Below are 24,831 nucleotides of genomic sequence, written 5' to 3' on the forward strand. Positions count from 1 at the left end.
TATGCAACATACTGATTCAAGATCTCTAAATACGCATGCTGACCACAAGTGTAGCTACCATCTGTTGCTATATAACAAGATTATAATATCATTGGCTATATTCTCTATGCTGTGTCTTTTATTCCATGATTCATTTATTCCATAACTGGAGGACTATTATGTCCCCCTCCCCTTCACCCATTTGCTGAATATTTTTTATCAAGACACATACTGTTTACTATTTGCTAACTACTCTGTGGAAGTGTTTTATACATATTATGTCATTTAACCCTTATCTATGACATGATTATTGTCCTCAATTTACAGAGGAGTAACTGAGACTTAGAAAAATGAAGTAACCTCCACAGTAATACAATACTTAGGACTGGAAATGATGGATCACATGGAAAGTATATGTTTAACTTTAGGCAGAAGTAAAATTTGAACAGAAATATGTTAAAACTAAGCCCAGTGTTTTAGTAATATCCAAATAATGTTCTTAAGTTTGAATGTTCTTCATTTTCTGTATAAGATCATCCACTCATCTTTTTAAACAGCTTTATTGAGATATGAATCACATACCTTACAATTCACTGATTGAAATTGTATAATTAATAGCTTTTGGTATACTGTCAGAGTTACGTATCCATCATTACAATTTTAGAACATTTTTGTTATCCTCCAAAGAGAATCTGTACTCCTTAGCTATTACCCCTAACCCCCAGCCCTCCCACTCCCAGCCCTAGGCAACCACTAACCTACTGTCTCCATAGAATTCCTTACTCTGAATATTTAATATAAATGGAATTATAATATGTGGTCCTTTATAACTGGCATCTTTCACTTAGCATAATAATTTCAAGATTTCTTCAGGTTAGGGTGCCTGGGTGGCTCAGTCTTTGAATCATTCAGCTTCATTTCAGGTCATAATCTCAGAGTTGTGGGTTCGAGCCCTGCACTGGGCTCTGTGCTGACAGCTCAGAGCCTGGAGCCTGCTTCAGATTCTGTGTCTCCCTTTCTCTCTGCACCACCCTCCCCCCCACACCCTGTCTTTCCCTCTCTCTCTCTGAAAAAGAAATAAACATTAAAAAAAAATTAAAAACAGAATGGCATACATTAAAAAAAAGATTTATCCAGGTTGTAGCAAGTATCAGTACTTCATTATTTTTTTGCCAAATAGTATTTCATTATATGGATCTACCAAATTTTATTTATCCATTTGTTGGATAAATAAATATTTAGATTGTTTCCACTTTTTTACTATTATAGATAATGCCTCTATGAACATTAGGGTACAAGTTTTTGTATGGATGTATACTTTGATTTCTCTTAGGTATGTACCTAGGAGTAAAATTGATAGATCATGTGGTACACCTATGTTTAACCATTTGAGGAACTGACATACTATTTTCCAAAGCAGCAACACAATTTTATACTAATGAGGGTAGTGTATGATGGTTCAATTTCTCCACATCCTGTCAACAGTTGTTACTATATCGCCATCTTACTGTTTTTTAAAAAATAGTTGTAATGTTATTTATTTATTTATTTACTTATTTATTTATTTGTTTCTGAGAGAGAGAGACAGCGTGAGCAGGAGAGGGTCAGAGAGAGAGGGAGACACAGAATCCGAAACAGGCTCCAGGCTCTGAGATAGCTGTCAGCACAGAGCCCGACACGGGGCTCAAACCCACGAGCAGTGAGATCGTGACCTGAGCTGAAGTCCACCCAGGCGCCCCTATAGGCATCTTATTGTGTGTAAAGTAGTATTTCATTTGGGTTTTTTGCATTCAATTTTTCTTTCATTTATTCACTCCTTAAAAAAAATGAGTAATAAAGGGAATAATGACATATTTGCGGTAAGTTCTAGGAAAGAAATAATCAAGATACTATCATAGAGACTGATGTGGTAGCCAAGGAATCTAGAAAGGTTACAGTTAAGCTGAGGTCTCAAGGATGAAGTTAACCAGCCCTGAGAGTGCCAGGAATGAACTTTCCAGTCAGAGAAGAGCAAGCACAGAGGCCCAAAGGTAAGAAAGGGCTTGGCTAAATCTAAGAACTGGAAAAAAATGTCAGAACAATTGATTGCAGGCAGGAGAGTGGCCTGCGATGATGGTGGGAAAGTAAGCAAGAGATGATAAGGAGTTTAGATTTTATCCTAAATACAGTACGAAGTCAATGGAAGGTTCTACATTAAACAGGAGATGATGGTGTTTTGTATTTAAAAATATTACTTTAGGGGCACCTGGGTGGCTCAGTTGGTGAAATGTCTGACTCTTGATTTTGGCTCAGGTCATGATCTCAGGGTCATGAGATGGAGCCCCATGTCAGGCCCCATGCTAAGCACAGAGCCTGTTTAAGAGTCTCTCTTTGCCTTTCCCCCAAGCCCCCTCTCTCAAAAAAAATTTTTTTAATTAAAAAAAAAGATTACTTTAGCTGTTGCATTTTAAAACCAGTTATGACGTAATTACAGTTGTCCACGTGAGAGATAATAGTAACTTGAATAAGAGGAGTGGTAGGGAAGATGGAGAGAAGTTCTTTCCAGCTCTATTTGAGAGGTAAAAAAAAGCAAAATTGGATGGGACTTGGGTGAGTGAAAGGCAAGAGTCAACAATGGCATTCAATGTTTTCCCATTCTATTTTCTCCAATAAGTATGACATTTAATGAAGAGGTCAGTGAGAGTGTCATTTACCAAAATAGAAAACCAACAAGTTAGAAATGAATTAGCAATGCTATGACATACTGGTCCTTATGTAAAGACCGACCCTACAGTGTGCTTAAACAAATTCTGAGAACCTTCAGTTCAGTTTTTAGAGTTACTGTTCATTCCTTTAAGTGTACACAATATCTGCTTCCTTGGCTATAAATTTAATGACAATTGACTGGGGTCTGGAATTTATTTACCTTTGCACTAGAATTTATTGTCTTGTATTCTTCCCTCACTAGTATTAATCAAAAATTGAGGAGCACCTAGATGGCTCAGTTGGTTGAGCATCCAACTTTGGCTCAGGTCATGAACTCACAGTTTGTGGGTTCGAGCCCCACATCGGGCTCTGTACTGACAGCCCAGAGCTTGGAGCCTGGTTCAGATTCTGTGTCTCTCTCTTTCTCTGCCCCTCCCCTGCTCATGCTCTGTCTCTGTCTCTCAAAAATAAATAAACATTAAAAAAAACAAAAAATAAAAAAAATTTGAAAACATTTTCTTTCATTCCCATCTAGATGTCTATTCTACCAACAGTTTAGATTATCTCTACATTCCAAGTACTCTGAAGTGTCACAAGTTAATTGAAATCAATGAAATGAAAATCGAAACAACAACGTATGCTTCACACATCAAATTAGCATGTTTAAAAAATGCTTAGAGCCAGTGGTGATAATGGAGACAGAGTAGGGAAAAAAGTACTCTACACTTGGCCAACAGAAGTACAGCTATTTGCTACCTGTAACAGGACAAGTTAGCAATATACATTTAAATACTTCAGACATTTGCACCCTCTTTGGCCTCAGTTATTTCTCTTTGAAAATCTTATCCTAAGGAAACATTCATGAAAACGTACAAAGGTACAGCTAGAAAGTTGTTTATCATGGTACTGTTTATAGTTATGAAAATCTGGAAAGAAATCTAGTGTCCAAAGATAGGATTTGCTTTATAAATTATAATATCTTCATTAAATGAAATAAAAGGCAGCATTAAAACTGTAGAAAAATATATGATGATATTGAAAATGTTAATGTTATAAAACAATGTATATGAAATAATATACTTTATATATAAAATGCTTTAAAAAGGATTGCAAAGATTTACAGGAAGATATTAATGGTGTTCACATCGATAGGTAATGTAATAGGGTGATTTTTCTATTTTCTATTTTCTCCAATAAGTATGCATTAATTTTAAGATAAGAAAAAAGTAAAATAGGACAAAAAAGATAAAATTTTAAAAAGATAAGAAAAAACTTATAAATATGAAAACAAACAAATTAGAAAATAAGCCATGAGTTTCCTACTTGAGTTTGAGGTAGTTTCAATAAGTATCAGAGTTAAAGTTTCTTAGTCTCAGTAAACTAGCCTTCTAGTTTAACGAAAGTCAAATTACCAAATTAAACATAGCATTTGTACCACTCCTAGAACGTCAACAAAACCATCATTTAAAGAACCAAAACAGGACATGAATTCCTGAAATAAGTCCAGAAATACGAATCACTGTCTGAAAACATCCTGATCTCAGCTGCCCAGAGTCTGGATTGGAGGAATGGATGTCTACAATTTATTAAGATTATATTATCATTGACATAATGGTTACTGAGAGTGTAGTAGCCTTTGTGTGGCTACGTCAAAATTACTTTTCTAAAATTTTATTTCTAGGCAATTTCTACATGCAACATTGGGCTGAAACTCACAACCTCAAGATCAAGAGTTGCATGTTTGGGGTACCTCAGTGGCTTACTGTACGGTTAAGTCATGATCTCAGCTTAGGTCATGATCTCATTGTCTGTGGGTTTGAGCCCCACATCAGGCTCTGTGATGACAGCTCAGAGACTAGAGCCTGCTTCAGATTCTGTGTCTCCTCCTCTCTCTGCTCCTCCCCCATGCAGGCTCTGTCTCTCTCTGTCTCTCTCTCTCTCAAAATAAAATATTAAAAAAAATAAAAAGGGTTGCATGCTCTACCAGCTGGGTCAGCCAGATGCCCCAAAACTACTCTTTTAAATTTTACTGTGGCTACTCCAAGTTGATTACTAAGGGTGTCAAATTCAGTAAACAACTAGAGTTGTGTGAAGTGACCGGTTAATTTGAAGAGAGACAATAAATACATAAATACACAAATACATTAATACATAAATTAAAAAAATCAACACCAAAAAACTTAAGCATCAAAGGGGGAATAATGAACTCAGAAGAGTAGCAAACCACAATGAGGCTTCAGAACATTGTGGCTGGGACTCGAGTCACATTACTAGGGTCCACTTCCTGATTTTACCACTTAGTATTTCTGTGATCTTTGGCAAGTGATTAACTCTAATCTGCCTTATATTCCTTATTTGTAAGATGGCGAAAGTACGAGTATCTACTTCATGAGGTTGTAATGAGGATTAAATAAATGAATTAATGTAAAACATTTACAATAGTACCTGGCATATAGTAAGTGCTATAAAACTGTTAGCTAAACACTGGGTGTTATATGGAAACCAACTTGACAATAAACTATTTTTAAAAAAAAAATGCTTGCTAAAAGTATTCTGTAGGTGTTACTATTTAAAAATATATTTTTAAGTTTATTCATTTTTGAGGGTGGGAGGGGTAGAGAGAGAGGGAGACACAGAATCTGAAGCAGGCTCCAGGCTCTGAGCTGTCAGCACTGAGCCCCACGCAGGGCTCAAACCCACAAACCGTGAGATCCTAACCTGAACCTGTCGGTCGCTTAACTGACTGAGCCACCCAGGCGCCCCCGTAGGTATTACTATTACTGTCATATGTCCAACTGGAGTTTCAGAAGGAGATGAGAGAGAGAAGAATTGTGGCACTATTGGAAGAGATAATAACTAAAATTTTCAGGACTGAAGAAGGACAACAACCTTGAGATTTAGGTTATCCAATAAATTCCAAGTAGTATACACAAAAAGAAATCCATACCATTTACTCACTTCAGGTTCCATTCTCTGCATATAGAAAGGCAAAGACATATTAAAAGTAACCAAATAAGGGGCACCTGGGTGGCTCAGTCGGTTGCACATCCAACTTCAGCTCAGGTCATGATCTCGCAGTCTGTGGGTTCGGGTCCCGTATCGGGCTCTGTGCTGACAACTCAGAGCCTGGAGCCTCCTTTGGATTCTGTGTCTCCCTCTCTCTCTGCCCCTCCACCACTCATGCTCTGTCTCTCAAAAATGAATATACGTTAAAAAAATTATAAGTAAATAAAAGCAACTAAATAAAACAGAAATATTATCTTCAAGGAAATGAAGCTCATTTCTCAATGACAACAACTAGGAAACAAAAGACAGTGGAATATCTTCAATGTGCTGAAAATATTAACTGTTGACATATAGTATTATTCCCACCACAAATATCTTTTTCAAACAGAAGCAAAATAAAGGCATTTGTAGTTTATAAAACTGAGATTTTTCCCCCATCAATAGATCCTCATGAAACAAAATAATAAAGGATGTGCTTTAAGCAGAAAGAAGTAGAAAATCAGAGATGAAAAAATAAATGATGAGCAAAGAAAGTTTAAATTTATTTTGGAAAATGTTTATTACATAAAACTTAATACCAGTTTTTGATAGGTATAAAAAAAGCATGAGACAGAATTAAAATATATAACAATAGTTTTGAAGTTGTTTCAGTGCTTACCAAAGTAAGAGTGTTATAGGTTTCTCGTCGTATCTGGGAGAGAGGGAAGACATTGAATTTAATTTTTGTTTTTATTGTTAACCGACAGAGACAGACTATGAGTGGGGGAGGAGCAGAGCGAGAGGGGGACGCAGAATCCAAACCAGTCTCCAGGCTCCAAGTTGTCAGTACAAAGCCTGACATGGAGCTCAAACCCACGAACCGTGAAATCATGACCTGAGCTGAAGTCGGACGCTTAACTGACTGAGCCACCCAGGCGCCCCAAGACATTAAGTTTAGACTGTGATAAACACACATGTTAAAAGTTTGCTGTAACAGGTAAGAATATAGAAATACAGGTAAAACTTCTAAACTAGTAAAAGGACAAAAAATAAAATGAGAGGAAATAATCAATGTAAAGAAAGAAAACAAAACAAAACTAAAAGGCAAAACAAATAGAAAGCACCAAATAAGATGAAAGAAATTAATCCAATGTACTAATAACTACAATGTATGTAAATGGACTCAATGCTCAAGTTTAAAGGATAAGATTGTTACACTAGGAAATAATGCTATATAGCAAAAGATATTTGTAGACTAAAGATATAGAAAAGTTAAAATAAAAGAATGGGCCCAGCTCGCAAAGTGGAGTAAGGCGCTAGGTAGACATTCTCCAACAATATAACTGGTGAAAATTATTTTTAAAAAACAACCCTTTAAAGTCTCTGAATTGTCCTAATGACATCGAGCAAATGAAGAAACATGCATTTGAGAAATACCTATTAAATCTTAGTAAGAAGAGTGAGACATTCCATGTGGACAGGGGCAAGCCGTAAAGCTGCTGCTCCGCCCCACCCCCACTCCCAGTGCCTACTCATGAAGCAAGGGTAGGGCACCTGGGTGGCTTCGTTGAGCATCTGACTTCAGCTCAGGTCATGCTCTCCATGGTTCGTGAGTTCGAGCCCCATATTGAGCTCACTGCTCTCAGCACAGAGCCCACTTCAGAATTCTGTTGCCTCTCCTCCACTTGCATTCTCTCTCTCAAAAATAAAGAAACATTGAAAAATAATAAATAAAGCAAGGGTGTCACTCTGGGCAGAGCAAGTCTCTGTCTGCTGCTCTGGTACAGTCACACGGGAGTTCTGCCTAGGCAGAAAGGCAAAACATAAAGATAAAGATCTCTAGAACTCTGAAGAAAAGGACTGAGTGAATGCCTAAGAATTCAGAATAATGCCTACAACCATGTTGAAATAATAGCTACCTTGATGAAGAGCAATAAGAAGAGGCTACTAGCAACATGATATAAGCAAGACAGGGGAGCCAGAAGTTTTATAGAACTAGAGAAAAGTATTCAGGAAGACCCCTCCTGGGATCACAGCTAACTCTGAGAATCTGGAAAGCTGGGTGCATATGTTAGCTTGCGCTCACTCAGGAGCAATCAGAGGTGAATGTGGAATAAACTTGAATGAATACATTCCCCAACCCATACACAAATCCATCATCAAAGGGTGGAAGCCTTCCTGGCATAAATTGCTTAAACACAACCCCTGACCAAACTTCCTGAACAATAGGCTACTGTGACTCAGGGGCAATTCCTAGGAAGACATGCTTAAAAATCAAATAAGTCAGTAAAATGGCAGACTGCAAAGCTCCAAGCTCTCATTTCTTCAAGGAAACAGCAAACCACCACCAAAACCAGGCTGAACTAATCTTACAGGAGCTCTGGGAAACGGTCAAAAGTCTACAGTAACCAAGCAAATGCCCAATAGAGAAAAAGGTGCCTTTGAAAGAGTAGGAAATTTTGTGGCATTTTCAAGTGTCTTTGCTTCCTCCCCTTCCTGGCATGGTGCTGTCCTGGTCTGGAAAAGATGGCAGCCCAATTCACAGTGCCCTCCCTTGAAGTGAAGGGAGCAGAGCAGACCTCATATGAGTGCATCATTCTAACCTGACTGGGGGCTGCCTGAAGGACTGATCTCTGTCACCTAACTTGGGTCTCCCACAGGGGAAAGCTGCAGCCACTGCTCAGGGAAGAGCTGCAAGGGGACCGCATAGCTGCAGATATCTGGGGCAAGAGATTACAGGTGAAGGAAGCCATGCATGCAATAGACCATCTAAGGCCCAAAAGAGAAACTGAGCTGAGACATTATGGGAAATCAAGATGTTTAGAAGCAGCCATTTATAAGGGAGAACTGAGAAACTACCTACATGCCCAGGCAGGATACTTTGCTCAAAAAATATCTAAAAAGACCTTAAGCTTTCACCTCAGGTTGATCCCTAGGCTCAAAGCACACCCAACTAATCAGTGAAGGACTGCCCTGACACAGAACTAATCTTAGTATGGGAGAGGTGGTTGGGGTTTTTGTTTGTTTGGTTGTTGGTTGTTTTTTTTTTTTTTTTTTTTGCAAATGCCTAATTTTCATCAAAAAAATCACAAGGCATAGGAAGAAAGGAAAATATGGCCCATTGAAAGAAAAAAAAAATGGCAGAAACAGTCCCTGAAAAAAAAACAACAGAAATAGAACTTACTAGACAAAGATTTTAAAGTATTTTCAAAAAGTGTGTTCAAAGAGCTAAAGAGGGGGAGAGGGGATGGGCATGGAGGAGGGCACTTGTGGGGATGAGCACTGAGTGTTATGTGGAAACTAATTTGACAATAAACTATTTGTAAAAAAAAAAAAAACAAAAAAACAAAGAGCTAAAGAAAAATACAGGGGCACCCAGTCAGTTGAATGTGTGACTCTTGACTCTGGCTCAGGTGATGATCCCAGGATCATGGGATTGAGCAGCGTGTAGGGCTCTGTGCTGTGAGTGTGGAGCTTGCTTGAGATTCTCTCTCTCTCTCTCTCTCTCTCTCTCTGTCCCACTTCCCTGCTCATGTTCTCTCTAAAAAAAAAAAACAAGATCATAAAACATTTTTTAAATTTTTAAATAAGCTCAGGTAATGATCCTGGGATCATGGGATTGAGCCCTGCGTCGGGCCCTGTGCTGAGCATGGAGCTTGCCTAAGATTCTCTCTCTCTCCCTCTGTCCCTCTCTCCTGTTCATGTTCTCTCTAAAAACAAAACAAAACAAAATCATAAAAAATTAAAATTTTTTAATAATTAAAAAAATAGCTAAAGGAAAATAAAGACAAGGAAGTAAAAGAAGTCAGGAAAGCAATATATGAACAAAATGAGAATATCAAGAAAAAGATAGAAATTCTAAAAAGGAACCAAACAAAAATTCTGGAGCTGAAAAATACAATTACTGAATTAAAAAAAACCACTAGAGGGATTTTTTTTCACTAGCAGATGTAAGTAGGCTGAAGAATCAGTAAACTTGAATAAGACAGTTGAAATTATTGAGTCTGAAGAGCAGAAAGGAAAAAAGAATGAAGAAAGGTGATCACAGCATAAGGGACTTGTGGGACACTATCAAATGGACCAAAATACATACTATGGAAATACCAGAATGAGGAGAGAGGGAGAGAGAGAGAGAACAAATGGATAAAAAATTATTTGAAGAAATAATGGCTGGGAATGTGAAGGTCTAGAAGAGGGAGTTAAAGGACCAGAGAAAGAGTCCCCAACTGAGAGACGCTAAGCACATCCAACTGCTGAGATGAGCCTGACAAAATCAGTTAGAGAGCTACCACCTGGCCTCTGTTGGGCAAAAGGGTTTGCAAATAGGAAGAACAGTTGAATGCAAACCATAGGACTGTCAGAAGCTAGAACCCTTTTTATTTGTCTCTTATCACATCTAAGAGGAGGCTCAGGGTGCAATGGCTACTGCTTCATTTCTACCTTACAAATCTTGAGCAAACTCTTCTTTTGAGAAACTCTAACCTGATGGCATATGAGAAAATGTATTCTAAGAATCATAGTTCCAAGTGAACTGAGTAGACCCAGTACAAATGAACATATCCTTCAAATCTTTGCTCAAGTGTGACTTTCCCAAATTTGCCTATGCTGACCATCCTATTTTAAATTGCAACTCATCTCACCACCTTTGTAGCCCAACTTCTCCTAGATTGCCTTTAAATATTGGTGTTCCAGAGAGTATTGCTCTTGTCACTCTTATCTCCCTCACTAAACTCTTCCTGGGAAATGTCATCTGTACTCATAGATGCAATTACCAACCACACATTGATAATTACAATGCTGTATCTTGAGTTCAGAACTCTGTGCACTGGGTCCTTACTACCAAAGAATAACTAGACATCTCAACCTTCATGTTCTAGTGAAGGTTGTTTAAAACTTTCCTCTCTCCCCAAATCAGGTCCTCTTTTATTTACTCACTTGATAACACTTCCAGCCAAGCAAGAAACCTAAAATCACACTAGGCTCTTTCCTCTTCTTCACTCCAAACCTCTTCTCATTGATCACTAAGTCCTGTGGATTCCTAAACTTAATATATCTCATATATGTTTCCTCTTTTCTGTCCCCAATTTGCAACCCTCATTCACAATTTACTTATATTTCTGCAAAAGTCTCATACAAGTCTCTGCTCTCCATGTGTGCCTCGGTGGCTCAGTCAGTTACGTGTCTGACTCTTGGTTTTGGTTCAGGTCATTATCTCATGGTTTGGGGGTTGGAGCCCTGCATCAGGCTCAGAGCTGATGGTGCAGAGACTGCCTGGGATTCTCTTTCTCCCTCTCTCTCTGCCCCTCCCCCACTCTCTCTCACTTGCAGAAATGAATATGCTAAAAAAACAAACACAAACAAGTCTCTACTCAAGTCAAAATACCTACTACTGTGGATATTTTAAATAATAACTCTAACAGGGGTATCTGATATGTTATTCCTTTGCTCTAATTCCTTTAATAGTTCCTCTAACACTTCCAGGAAGAAAAGCTAATCCTTTGAATATCAGGCAAGATTATTCATGATCTCTTCTTTACCTATTCATGCAATCTCATCTGTAGCCATTCTTTCGTATGAAATGTAAGCTCCAAGTTAACTAAATGACTTCCAGTTTCCTAAGTCCATTAAATGATCTCTGGAAATGTTATGACCCAAGCTGACAGCACACACACTCCCCCCAACCCAACCTCTTTGCCAGCAAGTTTTACTCATCCTTTAAGTACCAACTTAAATCTTAACTCCTATGCAAAAAAAAAAAAAAAAAAAAATCAATATTCCCTTTTATACATTAATGGCCATGCCTTCCCATTGCTCTCCTGCTTATGCCCTGTGCATTTCTGTAAGCCCTCATGATATATTCTCAAACCCTCTCCTTCCAAATTGGAAGCCATGGTTATGTAGGCTGGACATAAAATTTAATTATATTTATTTAAACATTTAAGAATCTAGGTGGGTGGGGCACCAAGGTGGCTCAGTCAGTTGAGTGTGGGCCTCTTGATTTTGGCTCAGGTCATGACCTCACAACTCAACAGATCAAGCCCCATATCAGGCTCTGTGCATGAAGTCTGCTTGGGATTTCCCTCCCACCCCTTCTCATCCTCCCACTCTCTCTAAAATAAAAGGAACAGAGAACCTAAGTGAGCTGGTAAAAGTGTATCAAAGGACAGGGCCTTGTAATGAAAAGAGCACTTAACTAGAAGTCAGGAGATTTGAGTACCCTCCTAATTCTTTCTTTATTTTTTCTGGCCTCAGTTCTGTCTCTCATAAAGTGTGGCTAGATGACAGCTCCAGTTTCTAGGTGGCAATTTACAACTTATCTGCTTTTTTATTATCCAGTCCAGCCCCCTTCCTTTCATACGTGACTCTGGGGAATAATCTATAATTTAGTCAAAATCTGATCACAATTAATGACTAAAGACAACGCAATCTGGGGATTCTAGACCGGGGCTGACTTCCAGAAATGTTCCTAGTTCCAAAATTCTTTAACTCCTCCAGTTAACAAACACGGAAGAAAGACGTAAAGAAAAGCCACAAGAGAAGACACGTCAAGTAAACAACACCAGCCAAGAAAGCTGGGGAAACCTGGAGGTCCCAAACTTTAACAGTGAAATACTCTGGTTTCTCTTCAGATCGAATAAATCTTTCGCCTTTTACCAAACTTTAACAGTGAACTTCCTGTCCTTGGGTCAACTTCCGGAATCAACAACAGGGAGACCCAATCAGAACCTTTCTTCGGGAGCCAATGGGAGAGCACATTACAAAGAGCCAATCCAAGGGGCGCTGTCACTGTTATGGTCCTGTCAGGGCGCCGGCGTCGTAGTGCTTGGGCGGTCGCCACCTAAAAGACTTTGGTGGGGCAGTCTCGGGGGCAGCTGGTCTCCGGCCTCGCTCCCAGCCTGCACCTCCCGACTCGCGGGCCTCGCCGTAGGACGCGCGTGCGGGCCGGTGCCGCGGCCGCCTTGGGGCCTGGGCCCAGCCGCAGCCTCCTCCACCGCCGCCGCCGGCTCGGAGGGGCCGCGGGAGGCCGNCCGGCGTACTCCCCCTCGAACGGGGACTTCACCTTTGTCTCTTCGGCAGACGCGGAAGGTGAGCCTGAGCCCCAGAAGGACCCGTCCCCCGAGTGGACGCGGGGTCCGACGCGGCGGGCTCTTTGTCGTGCCGAGGCGGTTGCGGCCGGGTGGGGACGGGCAGGGAGCCGCCCGGGGACTCGAGCCCTCTGCGCCTGCCAGGCCCTCCGAGAGGGCCCGAGTGGACGTAGGGTTTTGGGGAGCGTCCCAGATTACTCATTTGGCTTCTGACTCTCCCCACACCTCAAGTGGGCCCACGGAACCGTAAGATTTTATTTCTGCAATGACTTGCTGTTAGTCAAACAAGGAGTTGTCAAGTTGGCGAGAGTAGGTGTCAGAGAATGAAAACGAGGTAGGAGAGCTGTGTTCCTCCTGTATTTATCGAGAGAGAACTTTATGCTGATATTAGATTCAGCACTGCGAATACAAACTTCTTTAGAAGGAGTTCGTGTTTTGTGTGGACTCTGATATCTTGCTTACCTTCCAGCTTTCCTCCTGTTGTATAGCGTTTGACTTAAATATTCAGAGAGGTGGGCCCAAGTGTGTTTGAAAGTTCTTGTAATACAGTTACATGTTCCCAAGGGCTTCTACACATTTCCTTGTACTGTTGTGAGGAAGCAGTTGTGCCGGAGAGATTTTTCTTTTTCTGCATCGTAGGATAGTTTTTTCCTCCTTTCTCTGTTCCTTAACCAGACGCTTTGTAACTTGACTCTTTCTCTGCTAGTCAGTTTCAAATTTTAATTTTGTTAGACTGTATACACCGATTTTTTGCCAGCGACTAGACTTACTCCCCGATATGAAAAAATAAATTATGCATAAAGCTGTAGAAATTTCAGTCTTGAGAACTTAGCGTTTGCTCAGAAATCTGGTTTCAGGGTGCATCAGTTAGTATAGATTATTTTTTTTCTTTGTTTTGTTTTCCTTGTTTTGATCTCCCAGTGGCATTGTTTAAAAAATAATATTGTAGGGGCGCCTGAGTGGCTTAGTCTGTTAAGCGTCCGACTTTCGCTTAGGTCATGATCTCGCGGTTCGTGGGTTCGAGCCCCGCGTCGGGCTCTGTGCTGACTGCCAGCTCGGAGCCTGGGGCCTGTTTCAGTCTGTGACTCCCTCTCTCTGACCCTCCCCTGTTCACGCTGTCTCTCTCTCTCTCCTAGAAATAAATAAAACATTAAAAAAAAAGTAATAATAATATTGTAGTTTTGGTTATAGCTTCAAATGGAAAATAAAATAAAATTTTTGTTCATCATAGAGAACATAGCTGATGCATTTATTTTAAACCTAATAGGAATATTTGGTGGAATACAGCAACCCAAAATATTTCAGTTTGTTTAATCTACATTTGGTAGGATAGTGCTTTGGGAGGAATATCAAATTTAATTTCCCAGATCTTAAAAAAAATTGCCTGTTATTGTACAAATTTGTGTATCTATGTATAGATGTTTCCTATTCTCCCCCCACCCCCAAGAATAACCTTTCTTAAATACACCTAAGAAATCTAACAGAATGATATAACAACCACACCCTCTGACTCTGTATGTGAAATCAAGAAGGCTGGAATAAGTAAACCTAATACATATAAGGTTTATTTGAATTTCTCCATTTAGCCTCTAAGGATACTATACTCCCTGTATACCCAGGATGTAATAATACCCTCAGGTGTATAACATTGTACAGTTTAAATTTATAGAGTATTTTAAGCAAACGATTGTTTGGTCTTTATAAAAAATTCTGCTGAGCTTCATTATTCTTGTTTTATCATGATAATGAAGCTTAGAGAAGTTCAGTAACCTCTGCATGAAGGATCTGAATTAAGAGCTAGTGAAATTATGATGCTGCTTGCTTAAATATTTTTATAAATTGAATAGTGTTATCTGAAGTATAGTGTTAAGAGTCCTGGGTTTGCATCCTGGTTTTGCCATTTACTGTCTATATGTTATTGCCCGAGTTATTTAGCCTCTCTTAGTTTCAGTTTCCTCATATACAACATGGGAATTAATACACCGTGCTCAAATATTTTGCAAATGCAGAGCACTTAGTTACTGTATCTGGTGGAGTAAAGAGCTTGGTACATATTAGCAGTGCTGCTGCTTAGTTTTCACTATTAACTGGCCCCACACTTACTTTTTATTGTTCTCTCACATGAAAATTTGACTCTGCAACTCCAGGTCTTTTCTCTGGTTCTTAAGCATGTCACGTAAATTCTTTCTTCTCCCTTTTTCTGCCTTTTGTCTAACCATGAGTGTTTTCAGTGTACCTTCCAGATTCTGTCCAGGTCTTTCTTAATGATACATATCATTTGTTCTAAAATGTGCCTCACCCAGTGTTTTGTCTCCACACCTATGCGTATCCTCGTCCTCAGGCTTTGAATCCCTTTTTCCTCCTTACCTGAAGTTGGGAATTAACACTGAACTGGCATGCTCCTTCTTTGGAGCAAAGGGAACCCTTGCTTAACTGTTCCTCAGAAACAGACTTCCCTGATCTTTTCTAAAGCCCAGCAGCTACCACAGAATCCAGAATATAAACAGCAGAAAATAATTGTTGAAGGGATAATTCTTTGCTTTCTTTTACCTCCTGTGACATTGATACTTGGGACTATAAAACTTAGCACATTTTTATAGTGTAACTTAAAAAACTACTGGATTTAGAGCCAGCAGACTTCAGTTAAAGTCCTGAGCTTCATAGTACTGATGTGATATTGGGCAAGTTACATAGCTTCTATAAACTTCCATTTTGTCTCCTATAAAATGAAAAGCAGGGCTGGCTGGCTGACTTAGTTCATAGAGCATGCTACTCTTGACCTCAGGGTCGTGAGTTTCAGCCCTGTGTTGGGTGTAGAGATTACTTATTTAAAAAAAAATATTTTTAATGAACTTTAATGAAAAGCACACATAACATGAGTTATTTAAAATAATGTGTATAAAAGCAAGTTCCATACGTACAAGTTAAAAGCACATGAGCTATGTGCGAATAAGCCAATAAATGAATAGTGAAACCCAGGCTGATTATTCAAGTCTATGGTATAAAACTATATCTAAAAGCAGTAATGAAATGCATGTATATAAATGCAACAGTGTAATGATATCATTATGTATATGTAAAGTGTGGTGTAGAAGTTTTTAAGAATCCTTTGACTTTATTTTGTATCAGATAAATAAGTAATTCTTCGCCTGGTTTATGTCCTGAGCACTTAGTAATACAGAGTCTGCCTTAATCATAATTTGCATCTTAACAAGATCCTGCTATGATTCATATGCACATTAAAGCCTGAGAAGCACTGATTTAGAATGTTATGAATGATTAGAAGGAGGAAATTTTTTCTAGCTGTGAGATAAGGGATGGTTTAATGGAGATGATATTTTGCCAAATTTTGGAGGATAGATAATGTTTTATATATGTAGGATGGAGTAAGTACCTCCATGTGCAAGGGTCTGCATATGAGCAAGTCCCTGGCACCAAGAAGTGGTCTAATAAGAGAGATAAATTTCATTGTACATAATAAATAAATGCTATAGAAATATGGTTCAAAGGAGGAAGCGGTTAACTGCAGGAGGGGATCAAGGAAGTATTCAGGGACAGATCAGGTATTTTTTGAAGGATAAGTACGTATTCTTCTAGTTGAAAGGGGGGAAGAGCATTCACTTAAGATCTGTGCAAGTATAATACTTGCTGGAGGCTGTCCCTGTGTCTTATAGTTACTAATCTTCACAGACCTAAAACAGTGTTGATTTAGACTATGAGCTCCTCAGAGTTAGAAGCTGTGTTAATTTACTCATACCTGCTGCCTAGCAGTGAGCCCAGCACATAGCAGGAACTCAATCAGTGATGAATGAATGACTGTGTGATACTTTTTGATTAAGGTAAAGGTGTTGTACTTCTAGAACCGAAGCCAGTACTAGTTCAACAGAATTTAACAAGTAATTGGAAAGTCGTGAACAGAGACATCTAAGCAAGAAAGATGATCTAAGCCACCAGGTAGACATTTTCTCATCTTCATATTTTTCTACCTTTAAATATCTTTGTATCTATATTGAAACATTGATCTTTCCTGCACATCTTAAAAGCTTTCTTTCTTCTTTTCTAAGGATGCGCCTCTACTAGTGCTTTTATGCCCCTATCGTCTTCTGCCTTTTGTGGAACTTTTCTTTCTCTTCACTTTTTCTCTCCAGCATTTTCTCTTTCTTCTCTGTGGTTTTCATCTGTACCATCACAGGTCCCCTCCTAATTTACAGAATTTTAAATTAAAATTTTAAACAAAATTTTCACATCCATACTATCTCTGTTATATTCCATCTCCTCAGCATCCAGCAATCCCTATTACTCTGTTGGCATTTCACTTCCTTCCTTCCATCTTCAGCAGTGTTTCCCAGGGGGGAAAGGTTCCAGACCAACATAAATTTGACACATGACGAATAATGTGTTAACCTAAGGTAAATGATTTTCCTTATTGTAGAACTCCCAGAGCCTTTGGGGCACCTGGGTTAAGTGTTCAGCTCTTGATTTTGGCTTAGGTGGTGATATCACAGTTTGTGAGATCAACTCTGTGATGGGCTCTGTGTTGACAGTGTGGAGCCGCTTGGGATTCTTTCTGTCCCTCTTCTGTGCTCGCTTGCTCTTTCTCCCTCCCTCAAAATAGATAAATAAGCTGAAAAAAATTCCCAGAGCCTTTAATATGCCAGTATTAGTTACAAAACTCAAGAGGGGGTGGGGCCCCTAGGTGCCTCATTTGGTTGAGTGTCTGACTCTTGGTTTCTGCTCAGGTCATGATCTCACAGTTTGTGAGTTCCAGCCCTGCATCAGGGCTCCATGCTGACAGTGTGGAGCCTGCTTTGGATTCTCTCTCTCCCTCTCTCTCTGCCCCTCCCCTGCTTGCTCTCTCTGTCTTTCTCTCTCTCTCAAAAAATTAATTAAAAAAATTTTTTTAAAGTCAAGTGGGGGGTGCAGTATACAGGATTTTCCAATCTCAGTAAACATCAAAAGCCTTTTGTGAAGGGTATATCACAGGATTCCAGATTCTGCAGAACATGCATAAAGGAACATTTACTTCTAAAGACAAGTTTGTTATTTGCTTGGTATTTTATACTTTTAACACTTTGTCCCCATTCTTCTTCTGTAGCTTTTGGAGATAAACTCTGCCTAACAGAAGCCTTCAGCTTCAATGCCTTTCTCCCTGCCATTTCTTTTCCTTGGAATGATATCTCTTCTCATTCCTTCACTGCTGATCTGGTTATCCTTCATAGCCACATGCAGGTTCTACCTCTAAATAGCCTTCCTGACCACCTCTCTGGTAACTTAGGCCTATTTACTCCTTTGGCACCTGTGATCATTTGGCAATTTGCATTGTCATTTACCTACAAAAGAGTGTGTTTTACAGTACTGATAGGGTTTTATGTTACATGTTATCTAAATTAGATTTTTAAATTGAGATATAATTTACATACCATAAACTTCACTCTTTGAAAGCATACAATTCAGTGGTTTTTAGTTTATTTACAAAGCTATGCATCCACCACCATTGTCTAACCCTAGAAATTTTCATCACTTCAAAAAAGCAATCCTATACTTATTTTTAGTTATTCTCCATTGTCTCCCAGCCTCTGGTAACCACTAGTTTACTTTCTGTCCCTGTAAGTTTGCGTATTCTGGACATTTCATGTAAGGGGATAATAGGTGACTTTTTGTGTTTGGTGTCTTTTCCTCAATACTGAACATATGTTTTCAAGTTTTGTACATGTTGCAGCCTTTATTAGTAACTGTTCCCTTTTCTGGATAAATAATGTTCCATTGTTTGCATATTTAGTACTATCAGTTAGATTTTAAACTCCTCGAAGCATCTCCCTTGATTATATCACTGTCATGGCATTAAAGAAATAAGCTAAGTAAGTCATAAATATTTATTGATAGATTAATTGATCAATATTGAAAAACAGGGAAGGTACTAAAGTGAAAGTGACTTAATGTTTGTGATATAGTTCCTCTTCCAAAGGGCCAGAAACTTGTCTCTAGTCTCTCTTACTTTTTCATATTTAGTTGGTCATCAACTATTTCAGACTAGCTCTAGAATGAATCTATTCTTCTGTCTGTGCTGACACTGCCTTAGTTTGAGTCCTTACCATTTCTCATCTATACTGTAGACCATACTCCTTGTGCAAATTTCTCCCCTCTTAAATCAGTCTTCCAATGTGCAGCTAAGTTTATATTTCCAAAATACAAGTCTAATTTTGTATATTTGCTTTATTAAAAGCCTTTAACGTCACTTACTGATTTAAACTCTATGGAACTATTTGCCCTTCCATTCATTAGTTAACTCAACATCTGTTGAACTACACATTTGTTGGTTGCTTACCATATGGGCCAGGCACTGTTATAAGAACTGGAGAGATACGTTTAAAACAAAACTACAACAAAAACATTTAGTTGTTGCCATCATGGAACTTACAGACATTAATCAAATAATTGCACAAATATATTATTATAAACAGTGATAAATGCTATGAAGGGAAAGTCTAAAGGACTATGAAAGGAATCTAGTCTGGGAGATCAAGGAAAATTTCCTAAGGCAAGTATATGAGAACTGAAGAATGGATGGCATTTAATTATACGAAGTTGGAGAAAACAGCTTGGTACAAAGTGTCTGAGATCAAAGGGATCCTGGTTCGTTCAAAGAACTGAGAGGCTTAGTGTGGGGAGGGTGTGGAAAATTGTTCTGGGGAAGCAGGTAGGGTGCATAGAGATTGTTGGACCTGAGCTTTAAAAAAAAAAAAAAAAAAGCCATGGAAGGCCACTGACGGATTTTAAACAAGAGAGTGAAGGAATTGCATTTTAGAAAGAATCTTCTTTTGGGGCACCTGGGTGTCTCAGTCAGTTAAGCATCTGACTTCAGCTCAGGTCATAATCTGGCAGTTTGTGAGTTGGAGCCCCACGTCGGGCTCTGTGCTGACAGCTCAGAGCCTGGAGCCTGCTTCTGATTCTGTGTCTCCCTCTCTCTCTCTGCCCCTACCCAACTTGTGCTCTATCCCTCTTTATCTCTCAAAGATAAATAAACATTAAACATTATAAAAAAGGAAAGATTCTTCTGGCTACAATTCAGAGAATGGGTTGGAAGGAGACAAGAATGACTAGGGAGAAAGCAGTTAGTAGACTATTATAGTCACGTGGGCAGGAGACACAGTTTGCTGTAGTTTGTGCTGGGAGTAGAAATGGAGAACAGTGGGTAGGTTAAAAAATATGTAGAGGTGAAATTGACAAGATTTAATGGTGGATTGGATGGAGTAAGGAGCATGGGAATGAAGGAAATTGTCAAGGATAATCAAACTTCCAGTGTATGATGCTGGATGGATAATGATACCATTCACTGAAAGAAGAAACTAGAGGAACACCTTAGATGTCAAGAATACAGTTTTGGAATATTGAATTTTGGGTTCTTTTGACATAGTTAAAAGGAAACATTAAGCTGATACTTAATTGTATAAGATGCTACAAGAGGACTGGGCTCAATATATTGCTTTTTGAGCTCAGCCTTCTTCAGTCTTTCTTACCCACAGTTATGGTCTGAATGTTTGGGTCTCCCTAAAATTCATATATTGAAATCCTAATGCCGAGTGTGATAGTGTTAGGTGGGGATTTGGGGAAAGCACTTAGGTTATAGGGTTCAGATGGAACCTTCATAAATGGGAATAGTGCTATTAACAAAAAATATTCCATAGAGCTCTCTGCTATTCCCTACTCCTGTGTGTGGATACAAGGAAAAATCTGTAAGGCAGAAGAGGGCCCTTACCTGACCCTGTTGGCACCCTGATTTTAGACTTCCAGCCTCTAGAACTGTGAGAAATCATTTCTCTTGTTTATAAGGCACCCAGACTATGTTCTTTTTGTTATATCAGCCTTAATAGGCTAAGACACTCTTGTATAGAAATCATAGTATCTACAACTCATTATTGTAATCAATAAGTTATAGACATAATAATCTAGTAATTATTATCAGTGCTCTTTTAAGTAAATGATAATTTTTTTTAGTTTATCTATTTGAGAGAGAGAGAGACAGCGTGAGCAGGGGAGGGGCAGAGAGAGGTGAGGAGAGAGAATCTTAAGCAGGCTCCTTGCTGTCAGCATATACCCTACCGTGGAGCTCAAGCTCACATACTGTGAGATCATGACCTGAGCCAACACCAAGAGTCAGACACTTAACCAACTGAGCCACCCAGGAGCCCATGAGTAAATGATAATTTTCTGTCAAGGTGGCCAAACATTTAGCCTACTCTTTTTNTTCCAAGATGAGCTTTCGTTTGCCAAGCTGGTGACACTATAACTGCGATCCAGAACCCAGAAGGTCAGCACTGCCCTTCACTGTGGGGGAGGCGGGGTCGGGGAGAACCTGGGCGCGATGCTCAGAGCCGGAATGGGAACGTAAGGGTTTGTTTTCCCAGTGACCCGAGCAGGGGAGGGTCAGAGAGAGAGGGACACACAGACTCTGAAATAGGCTCCAGGCTCTGAGCTGGCAGTCAGCACAGAGCCCGACGCGGGGCTCAAACCCACGAACCAGGAGATCATGACCTAAGCGAAAGTCGGACGCTTAACCGGCTAAGCCACCCAGGCTCCCCATAGCCTACTCTTTTTGTGAAGATTCCCTCTCCCCAGAAAGGATATTATGTCTGATACAAGTTAGTAGTGTAGACAAAGAAATTGTTAGTTTTTGTTTTCTAAAAAATTTTCTACCTTTATTTATTTATTTTTTTTAATGTTTTATTTATTTCTAGGAGAGAGAGACAGCGTGAACAGGGGAGGGTCAGAGAGAGAGGGAGTCACAGACTGAAACAGGCTCCAGGCTCCGAGCTGGCAGTCAGCACAGAGCCTGACGCGGGGGTCAAACCCACAAACCGCGAGATCATGACCTAAGCGAAAGTCGGACGCTTAACCGACTAAGCCACCCAGGCGCCCCTCTACCTTTATTTTTTAAAAAAAATCATATCCATGTAGATATTATCACAAATATGCAATAGGCTAATGAAGTGTAATACATGGCATATAATGGGTATGCAAGAATAGCTTTTCTTCCCTGTTTGAAAGTTGAGGGTTGCCTGGGTGGCTCAGTTGGTTAAGTGTCCGACTTTGGCCCAGGTCATGATCTCATGGTTTGTGAGTTAGAACCCCATGTGGCACTCTGTGCTGACAACTCACAGCCCGGAGCCTGCTTCCGATTCTGTGTCTCCCTTTCTTTCTGCCTCTCCACTGCTCATGTTCTGTCTGTCTGTCTGTCTCTCTCTCTGAGAAATAAAATAAACATTAAAAAAAATTTTAAGTTGGAAGTGACTTAAAAAATTTTTTTAAATTTATCTTATAAAAAAAAGTTTATTTTTGAGAGACAGAGCACAAGTGGGGGAGGGGCAGTGACAGAGAGAGGGAGACACAGAATCCAAAGCAGGCTCCACTCTGAGCTTTTAGCTCAGAGCCCAACGCTGGGCTTGAACCCACGAACGGCAAGATCATGACCTAAGCTGAAGTCAAATGCTTAAATGAATGAGCCACCCAGGTGCTCTGAAAATGACTTTTTAGCCAGCCTTTCTTGGGGAGAAAAAGGGTGGTCAAGCAAAGTTTACCATTTAAAATAATTAAACTATTTTCATAATTTTTAAATTCATAAGGTATAGTATATATCTATAAAAGTGATAAAATTGCACAAAACTGTATACACACAACACAAATTAAGTGCATAAAAAACTGGGAAAATCTGAATACGGCCTGCAGACTATACCTGGTTTTGATAGTTCCTGGTTTTGATAGTTATATGACATGCTACCATAGGATGAAGCTTGATGAAGAGCACATGTAACCTTTCTGTACTATTTTTGCAACTTCCTGTGAATCTATAATTATTTTAAAATAAAAGTTTCAGTTAAAAGACTCATAAGGCAAACAGAAGAAATTTCTGTTAAATAATGTTTATACCCAAATGAGAATTTTTCCAAAAGTAAGCTCAGGAGACTCTTTGATTTTTTTTTTTTAAGTTTATTTTTTGGAGTAATCTCTACACTCAATGTGGGGTTCAGACTCATGGCCCTGAGATCAAGAGTCGCATGCTCTTCCAACTGAGGCAGATAGTAGCCCTGATTTGATTTTGGTTAATATGTACAATATAAAAAATTTACTGACAGTATTGAATAGTAAGGCTATTAAAACCTTAAATCAAAATCATATGAATAAGAATATAACCTAAGACAGTTTTATAAGAGGCTTTAAAATTTTTTCTTAAGGAATAACATCAAACTCTAATGTAAATCTAGCAATCGTTATATATTTGCATTGGTTTCTTGATCTCTTTCTTTGATCTATGCAAGCATTAAAATGTTTAAATTTTTAAAGTTTTTAAAATTTATATTTACTGTGAGAAAGAGAGGGAGAGAAAGCACGAGCAGGAGACAGGCAGAGAGAGAGAGGGAGAGAATTCCAAGCAGGCTCTGCACCATCAGCTTGGAGCCCAGTGTGGGGCTGGAACCCATGAACTGTGAGATCATGACCTGAACTGAAACCAAGAGTCCAATGCTTAACCAACTGAGCCAACAAAGCACCCAAAATGTTTTCATAACTACGATGGAAGAATGGAATTTATTCTTTTAATGTGAAACATGTGCTTCTTTTTAAATTATTTTTATTTTTTAATGTTTATTTTTGAGAGAGAGAGAGAGACAGTGTGAGTGGGGGAGGGTCAGAGAGAGAGAGAGAGAGAGAGAGAGAGAGAGAGAAGCTGAAGCAGGCTCTGGCTCTGAGCTGTTAGCACAGAGTCCGATACAGGGCTCAAACTCACAAACCACAAGACCATGACCTAAGCCGAAGTCGGATGCTTAACTGACTGAGCCACCCAGCCGCCCCAAACATGTGATTGTTTTGTTTTGCTGCCCAAATACAAAATTCTGTTTTAGATTTAAGCACACATGGATTTAATTTTCAAATGAATGGTAGTGAATTTTATCCTTGTTCTTGTTGCTTGTTAAATAAGAAAAAGCTTCTTCACACATAAAGAAGTTAAAAAGTATCAACAAAATGTTAATTCATTGCAGGATACTCTTCTTTCTCAGAAATCTAGAACTCCTCTAGCAGCCGGGCTGTAAACCTCATCCTGGGTTACTATCCTGTAGCACCGACTGCGTGCTTGCTCATCTATCCAAGTGAAGTTCTCAGGCTGAAGAAGATTCAGAGAAAAGATCCCTCACCTAGTAATACATTTGAGTTTGTTATTTTTTTTTCTATTTATTGAGAGAGAGAGAGAGAGAGAGATCACAAGCAGGGGAAGGGCAGAGAGGGCACGGATTTTCTTTTGCAGTAGATTTTATTCAAAGATTATTTTCTTTTAAAATACTTATATTATTTACATGTTTTTATTTAGCAAATGACAAGAATATTATAAAAGATATAGTAAGAAATAATTTAAAGCTAATGCTTTATAATACTTATCCTAGAGTTGACAACCAAACTAGCTGGTTCTTACTCTGGTTTAACTTAGGATACCACTGCTCCTGGAGTAGTTTGGAATCTTCTTGCTTTCTGACATTCTTGTTAACTTGCTAACATATTAGGCTGACTATCAATTTTTTGGACTCTTCTGTTGCTTTTTTAAAAATTTTTAACATTTTAAAATTTATTTTTGAAAGACAGAGCGTGAGTAGGGGACGGGCAGAGAGAGGGAGACACAGAATCTGAAGCAGGCTCCAGGCTCTGAGCTGTTAGCACAGAGCCGGATGTGGGGCTCAAACTCACGAACCACAAGATCATGACCTGAGCCAAAGTTGGCCCTTTAACCAGCTGAGCCACCCAGGCGCCCCTTCTGTTGCTTTTTTGTACCTACACCTAATTATGTCTTGGGGGCACTAAGGAACATGTCAAACTGCTGTTGCTGGCATTCCTGCATATGTTTGTGATATTTTCTTACATTATAGTAAATGGAATGAAAAATACTACAAAATCTTATGCTAAAGTTGCCTTTTTGAGGTTCAGGCATCCATGCTATGACAAACTGCTAACCATATAACTCTTTATCAAAGTATTTCTTTACAACATAATTTATATAACCTTTTTTTTTTTTTTTTTAAATTTCTGGAGGGCAGGAAACAGATGTTAAGGTCCT

General features: G+C 39.1%; 1 protein-coding gene across 1 annotated transcript in view; it reads left to right on the top strand.

The window, feature by feature from the left end:
- Positions 1 to 1,935: 1,935 nt before the first annotated feature.
- YIPF4 (Yip1 domain family member 4) overlaps positions 1,936 to 24,831 on the top strand; it is a 37,354-nt gene continuing 14,458 nt past the window's right edge. Inside the window, exons 1-4 of the mRNA XM_077772798.1 lie at positions 1,936 to 2,009; positions 8,310 to 8,388; positions 12,145 to 12,198; positions 12,510 to 12,735. Coding sequence (XP_077628924.1) covers positions 1,936 to 2,009; positions 8,310 to 8,388; positions 12,145 to 12,198; positions 12,510 to 12,735 — 433 coding nt within the window. The remainder of the gene's footprint in view (positions 2,010 to 8,309; positions 8,389 to 12,144; positions 12,199 to 12,509; positions 12,736 to 24,831) is intronic.

The sequence above is a fragment of the Crocuta crocuta genome, unplaced genomic scaffold, assembly GCF_008692635.1.
Source record: "Crocuta crocuta isolate KB4526 unplaced genomic scaffold, BGI_CrCroc_1.0 scaffold363, whole genome shotgun sequence".
NCBI lineage: Eukaryota > Metazoa > Chordata > Mammalia > Carnivora > Hyaenidae > Crocuta > Crocuta crocuta.